The 16631-nt window shown below is 42.2% G+C and overlaps 1 protein-coding gene across 12 annotated transcripts in view; it reads right to left on the reverse strand.

Moving 5' to 3' along the window:
• The window catches only part of DTNB (dystrobrevin beta), a 221081-nt gene that overhangs the window by 178186 nt on the left and 26264 nt on the right, over positions 1-16631 (reverse strand). For 10 of the 12 annotated variants that reach the window (XM_038751196.1, XM_038751192.1, XM_038751200.1 and 7 more), the window contains exons 2-3: positions 9875-9942; positions 6099-6179 (exon numbers count right to left, since the gene is read on the reverse strand). In XM_038751196.1, coding sequence (XP_038607124.1) covers positions 6099-6179; positions 9875-9941 — 148 coding nt within the window. In that variant the 5' untranslated portion in view covers position 9942. Of the gene's footprint in view, positions 1-6098; positions 6180-6875; positions 6956-9874; positions 9943-16631 lie in introns of those variants that run through there. The other 2 variants (XM_038751193.1, XM_038751195.1) reach the window with 2 other exon arrangements.

A 16631-nucleotide genomic window follows, 5' to 3' on the forward strand; every position in this document is an offset into this window, starting at 1 on the left:
AATCATTATTATTATTATAACAGAGTTGGTAGATATGTTCCCTGCCCAAAAGTTTACAGTCTAAGGGGGGGAGATACACATTAATATAAATTATAGATATGCACATGAGAGCTTAGGGAGGGATGGATAAAGGGAGCAAATTCAAGGGCGAGGGCAATGCAGAACAGAGTGGGAGAAGAGGAAATGAGGGTTTAGTCAAGGAAGGCCTCTTGGAGGAAATGAGGCTTTGAAAGTGGGGAGAGTAACTGTCTGTTGGGTATGAACAGAGGAAAGCGTACCAGGCCAGAGGCAGGACGTGGGCGAGAGGTCGGCAGAAACACAAGATGGAGAAACAGTGAGTAGGTTGGCATTAGAAGAGTGAAGTGTGCAGGCTGGGTTGTAGTAGGAGAGTAATGAGGGGAGGTAGGAGGGGGCAAGGGGATTGAGTGTTTTGAAACTGATGGTAAGGAGCTGCTCTTTGATGAAGAGGTGGATGGGCAACCACTGAAGGTTCCTGAGGAGGGGGAAACATGGACAATGCTTTTATAGAAAAATGATCTGGGCAGCAGAGTGAAGAATGGAATGGAGTGGGGAAGAGACAGGAGGCAAGGAGGTCAGCAGGGAGGTTGACACAATAATCAAGGAGGGATAAGTTAAATGCTTGGATTACTCAATCATATTTGTTGAGTGCTTACTGTGGGCAGTAGGGTGGTGGCAGTTTGGATGGAGAGAAAAGGGCAGAGTTTAGCAATGTTATGAAGTCTGATCCAACAGGACTTAGTGACAGTGTGTACACAGTAACTTTAGTGTGTACATAGGTAACTTTAATTTTTATTATCTTTCATGTACTTTTAGACCAAAAACACCCTCTGCTGTCGCCCTAAAAACTATCATCTGTTGCCAAAGAAACCAAACACCTGCTGAAATGGGTATATAATCTCGCATTCAAGTCCAGTTAAAGAACTTCAAAGACCAAGCAGGCAAAGTGTCAAAGGCAGGAAGGTAAAATTGCATATGCTGCATTTTCTCAGACTGTGAGAGCACACTAAGCAATTTCAGAATTAAAATTAAATACTGCTATATGAAAGAGGGCTAAATGAAGAGAGCTGAAGTGTGGGATCCCTGAATATTCTACTCCTACAAGGTACATAGTTTGAGAACACTGTCAGCCTACCCAAAAGGAACATAAAAGTTATGGAACTAGGTTTGGGAAAATAGGTAAATATACATGCATACAAGAAACTACCGTGTAGTTCTTTTTTTCACTTTTAATGTGATTGGATTATCTGAATTGTAACTGCTGAAACGCACAATTACCATAGGTTAATACCACCTCAGTGTTACGAGCCTATAAAGCACATGAATGTTTTCCGAAATTAAAAGCAAACATAAATCATGTTGGTGGCATGCCAAAAAGAGGCTCGTTAAGCAGATGCCTCAACATCCCAAAACTCTTTCACTACCAAAGTAGCATCCAAATGACACTCTCAACAGCCAGATGTGAATGCTCACCAATTTCCATAATTCATAGTTGAAGATAGTTCTGGAGCCTCCAAGGTTTATCTCCTGGGAAATTTGTTACAGGATAACCCATCACTCACTACCATAAAAGTGGCTGTATTCCTTCTCTCTCCCTCAGATCTTACTTTTTCAAACGTGATTGGTGAAAAGAGATTTCACTAGGAATATCCACTAGGCTGTGCTCTTTGGCTGTGATAAAGCAGGTACCTTGGAAGCTCCAAAGTTCCCTTGCTTTAATGGGGATAGTAGGTTTCCAAAACCATGTGAGGGAAGAAGAAATCAGCTCCAGGGCCAGTTGAACAGTGGGTAGAACACTCTGATTCCACAAGGATAATTCTCAATGCAAAAACGAAAAGTTGGAAATAAAATACTGCAGCAAAAAAGCCTTTTCTTTTCTCAATGATAACACTATCATCCTCCCCTCCACTCAAGCCCACAGACTTGGCACTATCTTGGATTCCTCCCTCTCTTTCTAGCTGCAAATTCAGGCTGTAGCCAATTCCTGCTTCTTCTTCCTCCACAAAATTTCCAAAATCTGCCCTTTACTCTCCTTCCTAATGGCCACCACACTGGACTAGGCACTAGTCATAACCCGGCTTAACTGCCACATCATCCTCTTCACTGACCTCCCTGCCTCCAGTCTCTCCAATCTCCACTCCATACTGTGCTATGCTGCTGCGATTCACTTCTCCACTGTTCTTCCCAAGTAGTCCCCCTCCTCCAAAACCTCCAATGATTTCCCATTCCTCTCTACATCACACAAAAATTTCTGACCGTTGGCTTCACGGCCCTCCACTCCTGCTGGAATCTACATTCGGAGACAGTAAGCGAATACTCAGCCTTAGCTTGTGGCTTGACCTATCAAGTGAATAAAGAATTTAGGTTGACCTAGAAGAAACCACTGAGGTCTGAAGGAAGTACCATCATCAATCATATTTATTGAGCGCTTTACTGTGTGCAGAGAACTGTACACAGCACTTGGGAAGTACAAGTTGGCAACATATAGAGACAGTCCCTACCCAACAGTGGGCTCACAGTCTAAAAGACTGTAGTAGTTTGGAGAAAAAGGAAACAACCCTTCACATGGTAATTTCACTGCTACAGGAAGTGGAATAGGCAGAAAATATCATTAGGCTCTTGGGGATCTGGATAAATTCACAGGTGAAATGCCTAACACAGATAACTGGAGAGAAAAGTTATAGAGTGCACTAGTACCATCCCCATCCTGAAGTGTGTAGCAGGTAATGTAGTGCCTCTAAATGTTTAGACCATTGAGAACTTTGCTGAGGCTGGGAATGGAGAGAATCAGCGTTAGTTTTGATATTCAAAAGTTGGTCATTTTTCTGTGTTTGTCATCCTCTAGATTGTAAACTCCATGTAAGCAGGGACTGTCAAGTTTTGTTTTGATACATTTCCAAGCACTCTAGTACAGTACTATGCAAAGAAATCACAACGAATATTAGTAATAATAACAGATTTATAGGCAATGGGTCCATGGTGGATTATTAGAGGGAAAAGTTAGGGATGTGAAGGTTTAAGGTAGCCATTACACTGTTTCTTCAAGTGTCCTTAGGTGCTACCGTCGAGGACATAACATGGGGTAAGATAAAATTACTGCCTGACTCATTTTGGTGGTACTTACTGTTTTCAGGCTCATTTCTGTGCTTATCCTAAAAATTATTATGTTAAAGTAATGAAAGGCCTGGCTTATTTTACTTCGTAAAAAAAGGCTTGGCTTCCCTCCAATGATTTTCAGTGTAGATGGGAATACAGTTGGTGCACACTAATGGACTTTAATACACATTCTAAAGGCCCTCTGAAATCTATAGCCTCTCTCATGTAAACAGGAACCAGACTTCACTCACTGCAGCAGAATTCAGCCTAGGAGCTGGGTAAGTGGAGGGAATGAAATATTTTGCCCTGAATGGGGTTTTTGCCTGTTTAGTCTCTGTTTAGGATTACCTCCTCTCAGCTAAATTGAGCTAGTCCAGGGACAAGAAATTATACCATCCTCTCTCCTCCAATGCTAGTCTTCCAAGGGAGCAAAGATATCACCTACTTAGTGCTAATCACAGTGAAACCCTCAGTCCATTATGGGACTCATAGGGTGTTAACTGTTTTTCACAGTTGGGCAAGTCTATTGGACACATCAGAAAGACGGGTTATTCAGTAAGTGGCAGCTGGGAAAGTCCTCATCAACCAGGTGCTACCCAATACAGCTTCAGATAAGGCAATGAGCTGCCTGTCTTCTCGAGTGAATAAACTGGTGGAATTGAAAAAAGAAATACTGTATTTTTATCGAACTGAAAGAATATCAGTACAGGGCAAGCAAGTGTAACATGCCCTGCAAGCAACATGGAGTGGCAAGACACATCTGCAGCACCCGTTCATTTCTTTTTTTCCTTTTCACTCCCAATATTCGGTTTGTCTCCTGACAACCATGTGGGTTATTTCCCTTTGAGATTTTCCCATCCATCTGTCTTACTGGTTTCTGTGGAACATCATGGACCTGGAGCAAATTTCCAACCTGGCAGATTAGAAATGGGATTTATTGCCAGAGTGCTTATCCACAGATGTTTTAACCTGAAATAATTCAAGAGTTTTACTTATTGCATCTCTTCTGTCAGAAAGCAATCTCATCTGTGCTGAGCAGTAGAGAAAGCTGTCGTAATGAGTGGCTATCAACATCTATTACACTCCAGGTGCCAGCTTTTCTTGAGACCTAGTAATCCCCTGCCATTTTAAAAATCATCTGAACATAATGAACATACTACAAAAAATTTAATTACAGCATGAGGGATGCAAACTCTTTTCAGTCTGCTTAGGAAATACGACAGGGAGAAAAACACCTTGTCATCAAATCCTTTTCCTAGAGTCATGAATACTGCCAGAGCATTTTTTTATCTGAGGATCTTTGGCATGTCATACAGATGCTAAACCAAACACAAACCAGGTGCCACTGGGGAAGCTGCTTTTGGCCAAAGGTCTAAGATCCTTACAGGAACTTACAGGATTACGAGCTGCCAACTATTTTGAATTAAATGAAAAGGGGTTACTGGTTGCAAGGCAGTTGAGGACAGAGTTGATTCAAAAGTTACTAGGGAATACCAAGAAGGCAATGCACGAAGGACACTGCAGATTGGCTGCACAATCCAATCTGTCTGAAACTACAGTAATTAAAATATTCTTAAATGTTTTGTTTCAGCAGTATATAGCAGTTTCTAAATCAGCCAGTATTATCTCAGCATTAATTACTCAGTCAATCAGTGGTATTTATTGGAGAAGCAGCCATGGCCGAGTAAACAGAGCCCGGGCCTGAGAGTCAGAGGACCTGGGTTCTAATCCCAGCTCTGCCACATATCTGCTGTGTGGCTTTGGGCAAGTCATTTAACTTCTCTGTGCCTCAGTTACCTCATCGGTAAAATGGGAATTAAATCCTTCTTCCTCCTACTTACGACAGTGAGCCCCATGTGGACCTGTGACTGTGTCCAAGCTGATTAACTTGGGTCTATCCCAGGGCTTAGAAAACGGTGCTCAGCACATAGTTAGCATTTAACAAGTACCATAATTATTATTATATGCATAGCACTGTACTAAGCACATGGGAAAGTACAATACAACAAGAGTTGGCTGACATGTTCCCTACCCAAGGGGAGCTTACAGTCTAGCGGGAAAGACAGATACTAAAATATATTACGGATATGTACAAAAATGCTACGGGGCTGAGGTTGGGGTGAATATCAAGTGCAAGGGTGATGCAGAAAGGGGAGGGATTAGGGGAAATGAGTGCTTACTTGAGGAAGGCCTCTTGGAGTAGAAGTGGCCTTTATAAGGCTGTGAAGGTGGGGAGAATGGTGATCTGTCCGATATGAAGGGGATAGGTGTTCCAAGCCAGATGGAGAACACGAACAAGGAGGTAACAGCGAGATAGACAGGATCGAGGTACAGTGAAAAGGTTGGCATTAAATTGCAAATGGGATGGTAAAGGTATATTTACATTACTAAGTGAATGGAAGCAGCATATCCCAGTGGAAAGAATATGCGCCTTGGAGTCAGGAGCTGGATTGTAATCCTGGCTCCAGCACTTACCTGCTGTTAACCTTGGGCAAGTCATTGAACTTCTCTATGCCTCCGTTTCCTCATCTGCAAAATGGGGATTCAAATCCTGTTCTTCCTCCCACTTAGACTGTGAGCCCCATGTGAACCTAGAACTGTGTTCACCTTGATTATCTTGTATCTACCCCAGCGCTTACTTCAGTTCCCTTAGTTCAGCACATAGTAGCCATTTAACACAAGCCAGCAACATTGTTATTGTTAAGTTTATATTTTACTTTGTCTAAAGAACTTATGCCCTCCTTTTCTTTCCTTAATTTAAAAATTCAACATTTTGTGGCTTCTATACAGAAGTTCAGTTTATAATAAATTAAATTTCAGTAAGCGCTTTTACTGCAATCTTTACTAATAATGGTCAACAAAGGCTGTGGCTTCCCACGTGCAAGCATGGACATGCACTCCCATCACACACACACACACACACACACACACACACACACAGACACACACAGACACACACACTATACCAAGTCGAAATGACTTACAATTGCACCTCTTTTGCACAAATCGTAGTTTGCAAGCTGTCCGGTAGGTTGATAATCGGATAACATCAAAATTCTGGGCTCCTAGAAATTAACAGAAAACAAAAACATTACTGTATTTTTAAGTATGTCTCAATATAAGAGATTCAACCCCATAACATGGACCCCTCAGGGAATGCATAGATCTGTCATTGTAGTGAGTTCAAAGAGGATAAAGAAATGCCTATTCAGTTATGACTATACGAGACATAGTACAGTGCACTGCACTACGCCCTTCTCAATGAACACCATTATTAAGATTGGTTAGGTTTATCTCAAGCTTGCTTGTATGGGGAGATTACAGTTAATAGCACAATTGATTTTCCCCCACAAAGGGATCCTTATCCCTATGTTTTCCATTTTGTGATGCTAATGCAAAGGAAGAGGCCTTCTTTTCTGTGGAACACTATAAAAACCTGTAATAGGCACCTTGTTGTTCAATGGACACATCCTACACTTTGCAGCCACAGAACCAGGGCCAAAAGGTTCTCAAGTGTAATAGAAACAAGTTCCCGGAGAAACTCTTCCTTTACTTTCAAGCATCAAAAATGAAACTTCTGACACTTATTTTTATTACATTCCTGACAAGGTACTTCCTCAAATTACTATACTATCTGCATTAATTTTTGAATTCATTTCAAATGTATCCTCTTTGACTTTAAAACCTCCCCTAAAGATTTTGGCCACGAATAACCCCAATCATTAATCATTTTCTGCTCTGGTCCCCCATTTCTTACCCACCTCACCTTCTGATCCACCTCAAATGAGAGGCTGCGCAGTGACAGAGCCTATGACTCTGAGCATATACGCGGAGTCCCAGGCTATAACAACAACAAAATGGGAAAAATGGGATCATTTCATCTACCGTCATAAAAAATGCACCCCTCTATCCCAAGCCCTGTCCACCTTCTCCAGACCCTATACAATCTAAATGCTGAAAAAGTTATCTATAATTCCACTTTTCAGAAGTTTCTCTGCATTCTGCCTCATTTACCCATCCTCACTGCTAATCAAAATAGTTCTAATCTCAGCTCAATATCTCCCTGCTTCCTCTCATCTTTCTTTCCAATTAATTATAATTTAGTTGAAACTATTACTTCTTGAATAAAACACTAAGGATGGGCAATAAATCAGACATTGGACATACCCAGCATGTGTACAAGAGAATGGAATGTGACTGGCTGAGGCAGGTTTTCAGAGGGGAGGTTCAACTCAGAAGTGGATGCACACAAACACCAAGACTAGACGCCTAAAGGGAGCAGCCCAGGCATCTTTGACAGTGCTTCTAGATTCAAGACTCAACTCCCAACATCTGCAGACAGTCCCAGGACCCAGAGAGCACTTGACACACACAGGAAGTGTGTACTCCTCTCACCCTTTGGACACCTCTTTAGGAGGTAAACAAATCAAAGGATGAGAACACCAGTTGCCCAAACACTAGTAAACTCAGATTGAGTTCTCTCTTTCTCTCTGAGCAGGGAATGTCACTGTTTATTGTTGTATTGAACTTTCCCAAGCACTTGGAAGGCAGCGTGGCTTAGTGCCAAGAGCACGGGCTTGGGGATCAGAGGTCATGGGTTCTTATCCCAACTCTGTAACTTGTCAGCTGTGTGACTTTGGGTTCTCTGTGCCTCAGTTACCTCATCTATAAAATGGGGATTAAGACTGTGAGCCCCGCATGGGACAACCTGATTACGTTTTATCTACCCCAGCACTTAGAATAGTGCTTGGCACATAATAAGCGCTTAACAAGTACCATAATTATTATTACTAGTAGTATTAGTACGGTGGTCTGTACTTAGAGTTTAATAAATACAATTGAATGATGAACTTAGTTAACTAATGAAAGGAAAGAAAGTCCTCCATAGAAACATTGTTTCTATTGCCAAGGACCTATAACCTAAGAGCTCTTGGCAACTGCATTTGATACACACTATTACAAGTTAGTCTTTAACCTACAGAATTTGAGATCCAGGTAGACTGAGTTTGCCAAATTCCATAGGTATTATTTTGAGTTACACCCCAAAACAAACCTCCAATTTTCCAATATCTTCAAACAACATAGGTACTGTATTATGCACCGACTAAAATTTGGGATAACTTTTAAAGACAATATCAAGGCAGAAATCAAACCACAAGCAGCAGGCTGCTTAACCAAAGGAGATATGGCAGGGCTCCATACACCTGCAGCTCGGGCTTCAAACCCAACAAGACAGTTAAACAATTCTGAATAGTTGTCTAGTGGGTGCAGTATTTTGAACTAATAATAGTCTGAAGACCAAGGTAACATAACCTACCTGCATAATGAAGGCTAGACCTAACTGAGATGTTACATCTGGCTTCTTGAACAACAATCATGTGCCATGCTTGAAAATAACCACAAAACATGATGCTCTGGAGTACAATCGTTCTGCCAGTGCTGCATGATACTAACTGCTATACAACTTCACAGGCTGGATGACAGGCAGAGAGTCAAGTAATTACTACAGAGCTGGAAACAGGACGGGTTGCCATATCAAAAGATACAGTGACACACCTTCACAAAATGCATCCATAGGTGGGATATATAGTAAACTGTGAACCCCACGTCAGACGGGGACTAGGGTCCAACCTGATTAACTTGTTATCTCCCTTGGGGCTAGGTGCAGTGTTTGGCTTATAGTAAGTAATTAATAAAAACCATCAACACTATTATTATTACATATCAGGAGGTCACTTTGAAGAATAGCGAATGTGGAATAGGGTAATCCTTTTGACTGAAACCTCAGCCTAAGAAACAGAATTGAAAGCAGCATCCCAGGCTGCAAAAAGTAACTGCAATCACAAAAGAAACCTGTTTTACAAGTATTCAATATGGTAGAAAACTTCCCATTTTACACTTTTCAGTTACATTTAAAGGCAGAGACAGTTACCACTATTGATGATAGTATCCACTTCAAATAGAAAAGAGAACTGTAACTTGATAACCCCTCCTAAACATCCCCTTTTATTCTTTGATATAGTTTCCCAGCATAGTTTTAACCTACAGGATGAGAATAAATGCCCTTCTCCTTCGTCTGGGGCTGTCTCTGCTGAGTCAGTATTCCACAGAAGTTTCTTGTTGTTTTTGTGGGTTTTTTTTTTTTACTTTTAGTAAGTGCATTTTGTTACAGGCTGGACAATTCTCGTGAGGTGCTGAGACAATGTGTTTTTTCCACTTGACTCTTACTAACCAGGCTGCCACACTACTACCACTGCTTCACTACCAAAATGGGAGGGGGAGAATGTCGCCTTCCCTTCATTCGTGCACCTTTCTTTGGGTACAACCTATAGGATACTTAAGCTCCTTGAAGGCCACAGGGACCTTGTCTGTCAATTCTACTGTCTTCCCTCAAGCACCTAGTACAGTGCTCTGCACACAATAAGTTCTCAATAAGTACCGTTGATTGACTGGTTAAAATTTCCAGTGCTATTTTTAAAATGGAGCTGTTGCTGAGCACCCATTTTTTAAACATGACACCATCCAGGAAAAGAGTGGAGGCTGGGGCCTCATACAGTCTCAGGGCTTTTTGCTTCACCAACATGTCCCCAGGATGAAAAGCTTCAGAAACACCAGTCTAGACCTCTTGAGAAAATTTCCGCTCTTTGATTCTACAATTTTGATTCTCTGCTTTCTAAAACTTTCAGCAAATAATGTCTGGGAAACTGGAGGTTTATCTGAACATAGGTATCTTAGCGCAGATATAATACAAGAGACTCACGCATTTCCATGAATAGCTGCCTCTTCTCTGCCATGGTCCTCCGCCTCTTCCCACTCTCCTCAATCATCCTAGAGACAATCAAGAAAGACAGGGTAAACGAGGACAATTTCACAACTCTTGAACTTGTCTACCATTTTACTGCAGCGGGTTTAAAAACTCTCCTTTATAAGTACTATAATAGTTTCAAAGTATACACAACTGAGTAAATCTGATATGGAGAAGATCCCGTCATAACAACAATAATAATTACATTTTTTGTTAAGTGTTTACTATGTGCCAAGCACTGTACTAAGAGTTGGCATACATTCAAGCTAATTAGTTGCAGATAGTCCAAGTCCCTCACTGGGCTCACAGTCTTAGTAGGAGGGTGAACAGGTAATTAAATCCCCATTTTACAGATGAGAAAACTGAGACCAAGAGAAGTTAAGTGATTTGCCCAGGGCCGCACAGCATACAGGTGACAGTCAGGATTAGAACACAGGTCCTCTTACTCCTAGGCCCATGCACTTTCCCCTAAGCCACAATGCTTCCCCAGAAATGTCATCATTTCTGTACACCATTTTAAGAACAACAAGAAAACATAACTTTAATGAAACATTCAAACAAACATTAATGGAGTGGGTAAAACTTAGGTCACTTTGAATGACTATCAATCCAATCCCTTCTTGCAAAAGACAGGCATACATCCCAAAGCTCAAATGCTGGAAATGTTCTTTTCTTGTCACGCATATTTCCTTTAAGATGTGGATTTAGAAAATTTTAGAGACATCTAGTTCATTATTAAAAGTCTGGGCTAGAATTCATAGGTTGGACAAGCAGTTCCCCTCATTTTAACCTGGGATCAGCAATTATTTGGGTTGCAGGACCAACTACAGACTTCCACTGGGTGCAGAGGGTTGCACATAGAGTCTTTCTGGCCAAACGAGAGGAGAGCAAGGCAGCATGAGGGCTAAACCACAGAAGTGCTGCTACTCATTCCTGAGGTCGCTCCCCATTTTGTCCTACACCAGTGAGGGAAACTGTCAGTAAATACCATATGCGGCTCTTCTTGGGGCTGGCTAACATGCCAGAGGGCTGCTAACTGCATCCGTGGCTCGCAGAAGCAAGAAGTAGCTTGCTGAGAGCCAGGCCAGATTAAATCATTTGGTGGGCTTGACACAGGCCCCTTAGCTTCACTTTGCCAACCCTGCTTTAGGGAGGTACAAGGCAGAAAAGAGGAAATGAGTTGCCTAAAGGCAGGTAATGAAGCAGTGGTAGAGAAGCAGTTAGTCAACAAGTATTTTTGGAACAATTATGGCTGCAAAGCTTTACAGGAGATATTTAAGGTATGTGCCCTCTCCTGACAAGTTTACAGAATGGTAGGAAGATAAGGGACAAACATGCGATTGTCCTTGCACATGTGACTGTCCTTGCACGGTAGTCGAGGAATCAAACCACTCTGACTGCACTTAGGTGATGGAAGACATCATGAGATCATGGGACCACTGCAAGGGACTGGAGAGCGGAGTTCTGAAGGCACAAGATGCAGGCATGGCTGGACCACAATCTTGGCTGCTGCAATGCAAAAATAACTCCTTGGGAGAGTAGGCCTCTTTTCTTCAGGTCACCCCACAACTGGCATGACATCTTTTGAATGCCAGTAGGTGTGCTACAAATAAATAATAAATGCCATATATGACCTTTTCAGGTTAGGTTAGCGGAGGTTAGTTTAGGCTAAGTCCTTCTTCGTTTAACTAAATACGAATTAGATAACATTAACAGACTCCACATCTATCAAATCAGTGGCTCCATTGTTAATAAGCCACAACCCCTGCAATTCTAACCTTCCCCTCCAAAATCTTCATCGTTTATCTGATACTACGCTTCTTAGTACCAAGTAAACTGATGAGGCAATTCAGTTACCTCTTTAGAAGATTCTGTGAAGAAAACTTCACATTGCCTGGAGTCTTTGTGGTTTTGACTTGGATGAGAACAGGATCTACGATGTTTGGCTGCTGCTGCTGCAGAACCAGGCTAACCACTTAAGAAAAGAAGAAGCCACAGCAATAACCTCTGCCAGATGAAGATCGGCTGCCCGGAAGAAAGTCCAGCCTGTCCCCACACTACCAGGCCCTCCCATCAGACCCTGCTTTTCTTTGCACCACCAAGGCAGGGAGGGGAAGTAGCAAAACCCTGAGGCCTTTTCAACCTTTAGAATCTTGGGATTGCACTGTTGCTCTTTACCACTGTCCTTGTCTTTTTTTTTTCATTGTTTCATCTTTTCTTATGTATCTGTCGTCGATTCCCTCTCCCTCATTCTTAGATTGTGAGTTCGTTCATTCATTCATTCAATCGTATTTATTGAGCGCTTACTGTGTGCAGAGCACTGTACTAATCAATCAATCGTATTTATTGAGCGCTTACTGTGTGCAGAACACTGCACTAAGTGCTTGGGAAGTACAAGTTGGCAACATATACAGACGGTCCCTACCCAACAGAGGGCTCACAGTCTAGAAGGGGGAGACAGACAACAAAACATATTAACAAAATAAAATAAATAGAATAAATATGTACAAATAGAGTAATAAATACGTACAAACACATGTACATATATACAGGTGCTGTGGGGAGGGGAAGGAGGTAAGGCGGGCGGGATGGGGAGGGGGAGGAGGGGGAGAAGAAGGAGGGGGCTCAGTCTGGGAAGGCCTCCTGGAGGAGGTGAGCTCTCAGTAGGGCTTTGAAGGGAGGAAGAGAGCTAGCTTGGCGGATGTGCGGAGGGAGGGCGTTCCAGGCCAGGGGGAGGATGGCGGGACAGGCGAGAACAAGGCATGGTGAGAAGATTAGCGGCAGAGGAGCGGAGGGTGAGGGCTGGGCTGTAGAAGGAGAGAGGGGAGGTGATGTAGGAGGGGGCGAGGTGATGGAGTGCCTTGAAGCCAAGGGTGAAGAGCTTTTGCCTGATGTGTAGGTTGATTGATAGCCACTGGAGATTTTTGAGGAGGGGAGTAACATGCCCAGAGTGTTTCTGCACAAAGATGATCCAGGCAGCGGTGTGAAGTATGGATTGAAGTGGGGAGAGACAGGAGGATGGGAGATCAGAGAGGAGGCTGATGCAGTAATCCAGTCAGGATAGGATGAGCGACTGAACGAGCAGGGTAGCGGTTTGGATGGAGAGGAAAGGGCGGATCCTGGCAATGTTGCAGAGGTGAGACTGGCAGGTTTTGGTGACGGACTGGATGTGAGGGGTGAACGAGAGAGCGGAGTCGAGGATGACACCAAGGTTGCAGGCTTGTGAGACGGGAAGGGTGGAAGTGATGTCAACAGTCATGGGAAAGTCAGGGAGAGGGCAGGGTTTGGAAGGAAAGATAAGGAGTTCAGTCTTGGACATGTCTAATGTGGCCAGGGACATGCCAGGGACCATGTCTAATTCTCAAACATGTATTTTTTTCCTACAGTGTACAGTGTTTCGTACTCAGTAGATGCTTAAATAAATACTACTACTAGAAGTAGGATATGTTAACAGGAAAACAAAATGCATGCAGGATGCTGCAGGAATTACATCTGCATCATACCAAGCTTCTGCTTGTGGTTTAATTTCATCCTAGGCTCATATACACTATGGAAAACTGTTTGATCAATATGAAACATCAAGAGCAAAACTGAAACCATGAAAAAACCTGAAGAAAGTTGGTAAATACATTTGAATTGTGTTTGTAGAAATGCTTACTTTAAAATGACAAGTACACTCATGCTAGTTCATTTATTTTACCATATTTCCCCATCTCCAGAAGATCCCAGGCAACATTTGCTTGATTCGGTGTATTGCTTCACACAATCTCAGAAATCCCTATGTTTCTTCACTGATGCCCAATTCACACCAGTGAGATGAAGCAGCCCTTCAAAAACTGGCAGTCTGCAAAATAATACCTGATAGCAGATCTATGGGAGAAGAGATCATCTTTAGATGATGCCATTATAAATTTTCCCCTTCATGTAACTCAGCTCTTTCACTTGAATAGAAATCCAATTTTTCCTTTAACCATTACCTTGCCTAAATGCCGAACTGACTGTTCTAGCCTTACAATTCCTTTCTAAGCTTCCAGTGCCCTTTCTTCTTCCCTCCCTAATTCCTAATTATTTCATAAGCTATTTCATCGACCCCTGCTCAATGAATGACGTGGGTCCTCGCAATAGTCTGGGGTTGTAGTGAGGGTGGAGGGAGGAGAGGTGCCTGAGTCTCTCAAGGACAGAAAATATGACCATTACATTCCGTCTTTACCCTGTAACTCCAAACTCTGGCAAGGGATGCGAAAAAGAGTTCACTTTAGCACAGAGATCAATGGAAGGGATCACAGAGTTCCACGCCAGGCTCATCTCGTTTCTCTGCAGTCCTGATTTTCAGCTTGCCTGCACTAAAAACACAGTGCCATATTAGAACTTCAAACACTATACTGAGGGAGTTAAAGCTGCCATCACCACCTTAAAGTGCCTAAGCATTTCTTTTGGTTTCCTCAGATCATGAGTTATGGGAAAAAATAAAAATTGAAAATAGAAACTATTAACAGTAATCAAAAAGACATTTTTAAAATCTGGATTTATAGAATTTCCTCAGTCGGCAGTTATGTTGATGGAAATGCAAATTTTTGGAAGGCAAGTTCAGAAAACAATTAGAACAATACTTGAAGAGCATGACTCTTGGAAAACATTACGTTCAACATTCTAGAAAAAAGAATTTCCTGAGTTTTCAAAACACAAAATTTCCCCCAAATTTCCACTGCTTTCACTAAATGCATCTCCTCACCCTAGTATTACAATTGATAGATCAAAGGCGAATATCCACTCCATTTACATATTTCAATATCAAGTGGAGGGTAAAGAAATGCAAGGGATTAGGGGACAATAATGATCACAACAGCCCAATTAGAGTAAGGCACGATATCAGCACCACAATTATTATTACTATTATTAGTGCAAGGGCCTGGACCACCCTGGAGTTGGACCGAGGTCGGGTCCCCTTCTGGCAATGCAACTGCTCATCATCATCATCATCAATCGTATTTATTGAGCGCTTACTGTGTGCAGAGCACTGTACTAAGTGCTTGGGAAGTACAAGTTGGCAACACATAGAGACAGTCCCTACCCAACAGTGGGCTCACAGTCTAAAAGGGGGAGACAGAGAACAAAACCAAACATACTAACAAAATAAAATAGAATAGATATGTACAAGTAAAATAAATAGAGTAATAAATATGTACAAACATATATACATATACACAGGTGGTGTGGGGAAGGGAAGGAGGTAAGAAGGAAGACAAGCCCGGAGTTGAAGAGAATGAGAGAATAGTGCGTGAGGGGCAGCAATGATGGGGCCGTTCCCGGTGGCAGGCGAGATAGGGGAAAAAGGAACTGACACCAAAAGTACACCACGCTCGGGCACAACTCAAAGGCAGAAGGTGAGGAAGCTAGGGCTCCCAGGGGCACCCCAATCCCTGGACAAGCAACTCTGGATAGTTCCTGCCCCACTGAGGTATCATCATCATCAACAATCGTATTTATTGAGTGCTTACTATGTGCAGAGCCCTGTACTAAGCGCTTGGGAAGTACAAATTGGCAACATACAGAGACAGTCCCTACCCAACAGTGGGCTCACAGTCTAAAAGGGGGAGACAGAGAACAAAACCAAACATACTAACAAAATAAAATAAATAGAATAGATATGTACAAATAAATTAAATAAATAGAGTAAAAAAATATGTACAAACATATATATATATATATATATATAGGTGCTGTGGGGAAGGGAGGGAGGTAAGGTATAGGTATCACCCTATAGACTGGGGTTTCGTTCCTTAGGGTCCAGGAGAAGGCTAGTCAAACTGAAGTAAGCAGGAGGAGGACAGTCCCTGGCTCAATTAGGGGCAGGGTTTATTGTGGGGGTGTTAGTGGCAGGCGAAAGGAAGGCTCACTGCAGTCAAGCATCCGGGCCACAGACCCTTAACCTCTGCTTTAATCAGGCCCCCTCTATAACAGCACCATTTTCTACGGCCTTTGACCTTTCATATTTCTGTAATGGGTCCCGGGGTCCCACTGAAAAGAAATTTGTTTTCAGAGAACTGTTTTCAAATATTTGAGATTTAAAGCTGCTACATTAGAAATAGAAAATGCCTGGCTTTAAGGCAACTGTTGGGCTTTAGGCAAAAAAACCCTTCTATTTTCCAATATCCTTTCCTTGAATGGAAGAAATCCAAAAATGAGTGCTCGTATTTCCTTTTCTTAAATAATTGTCACCCTGAAAATTAGCTGGCTCAGCCTGGTCTCCCACACCAAAAATGGAAGTCATCATTTTAAGTCCGGAAATGCAATATAAGGCCTTCAATAATTTAGAATACTTGGTCCAATGAACACACAACTTTCCCAGAACAAACATCTGGTTTGCAGCGTACTACTGGAATTTCTGTGTTTGGCAATCATTATCCTTCTCAAATACTCTCTTATGACAACCAATCCAAAATGCCAGCTTGAAATGAACTGACTTTCTAATGCAGAGAGATACTTTTTAAATTGTTTCAAGGCAAAACTGCAGCATTCATGATTGTCAGGGTATATTGTTCAAGGCAACCAGGTTATCTAAAGAATCACTGGACTTTCCATTATGAATTACAAAGATTTCACTCAAGTATCTGCCTAAATCCTAAGCCTTGTACACAGAAGAATCTAGAAATAACTGGGAATCAGGACTGAGTTCCTGTTGTCTGAGTTCACAGGAAATTTATTTCTATGT

The sequence above is a fragment of the Tachyglossus aculeatus genome, chromosome 9, assembly GCF_015852505.1.
Source record: "Tachyglossus aculeatus isolate mTacAcu1 chromosome 9, mTacAcu1.pri, whole genome shotgun sequence".
Lineage (NCBI taxonomy): Eukaryota > Metazoa > Chordata > Mammalia > Monotremata > Tachyglossidae > Tachyglossus > Tachyglossus aculeatus.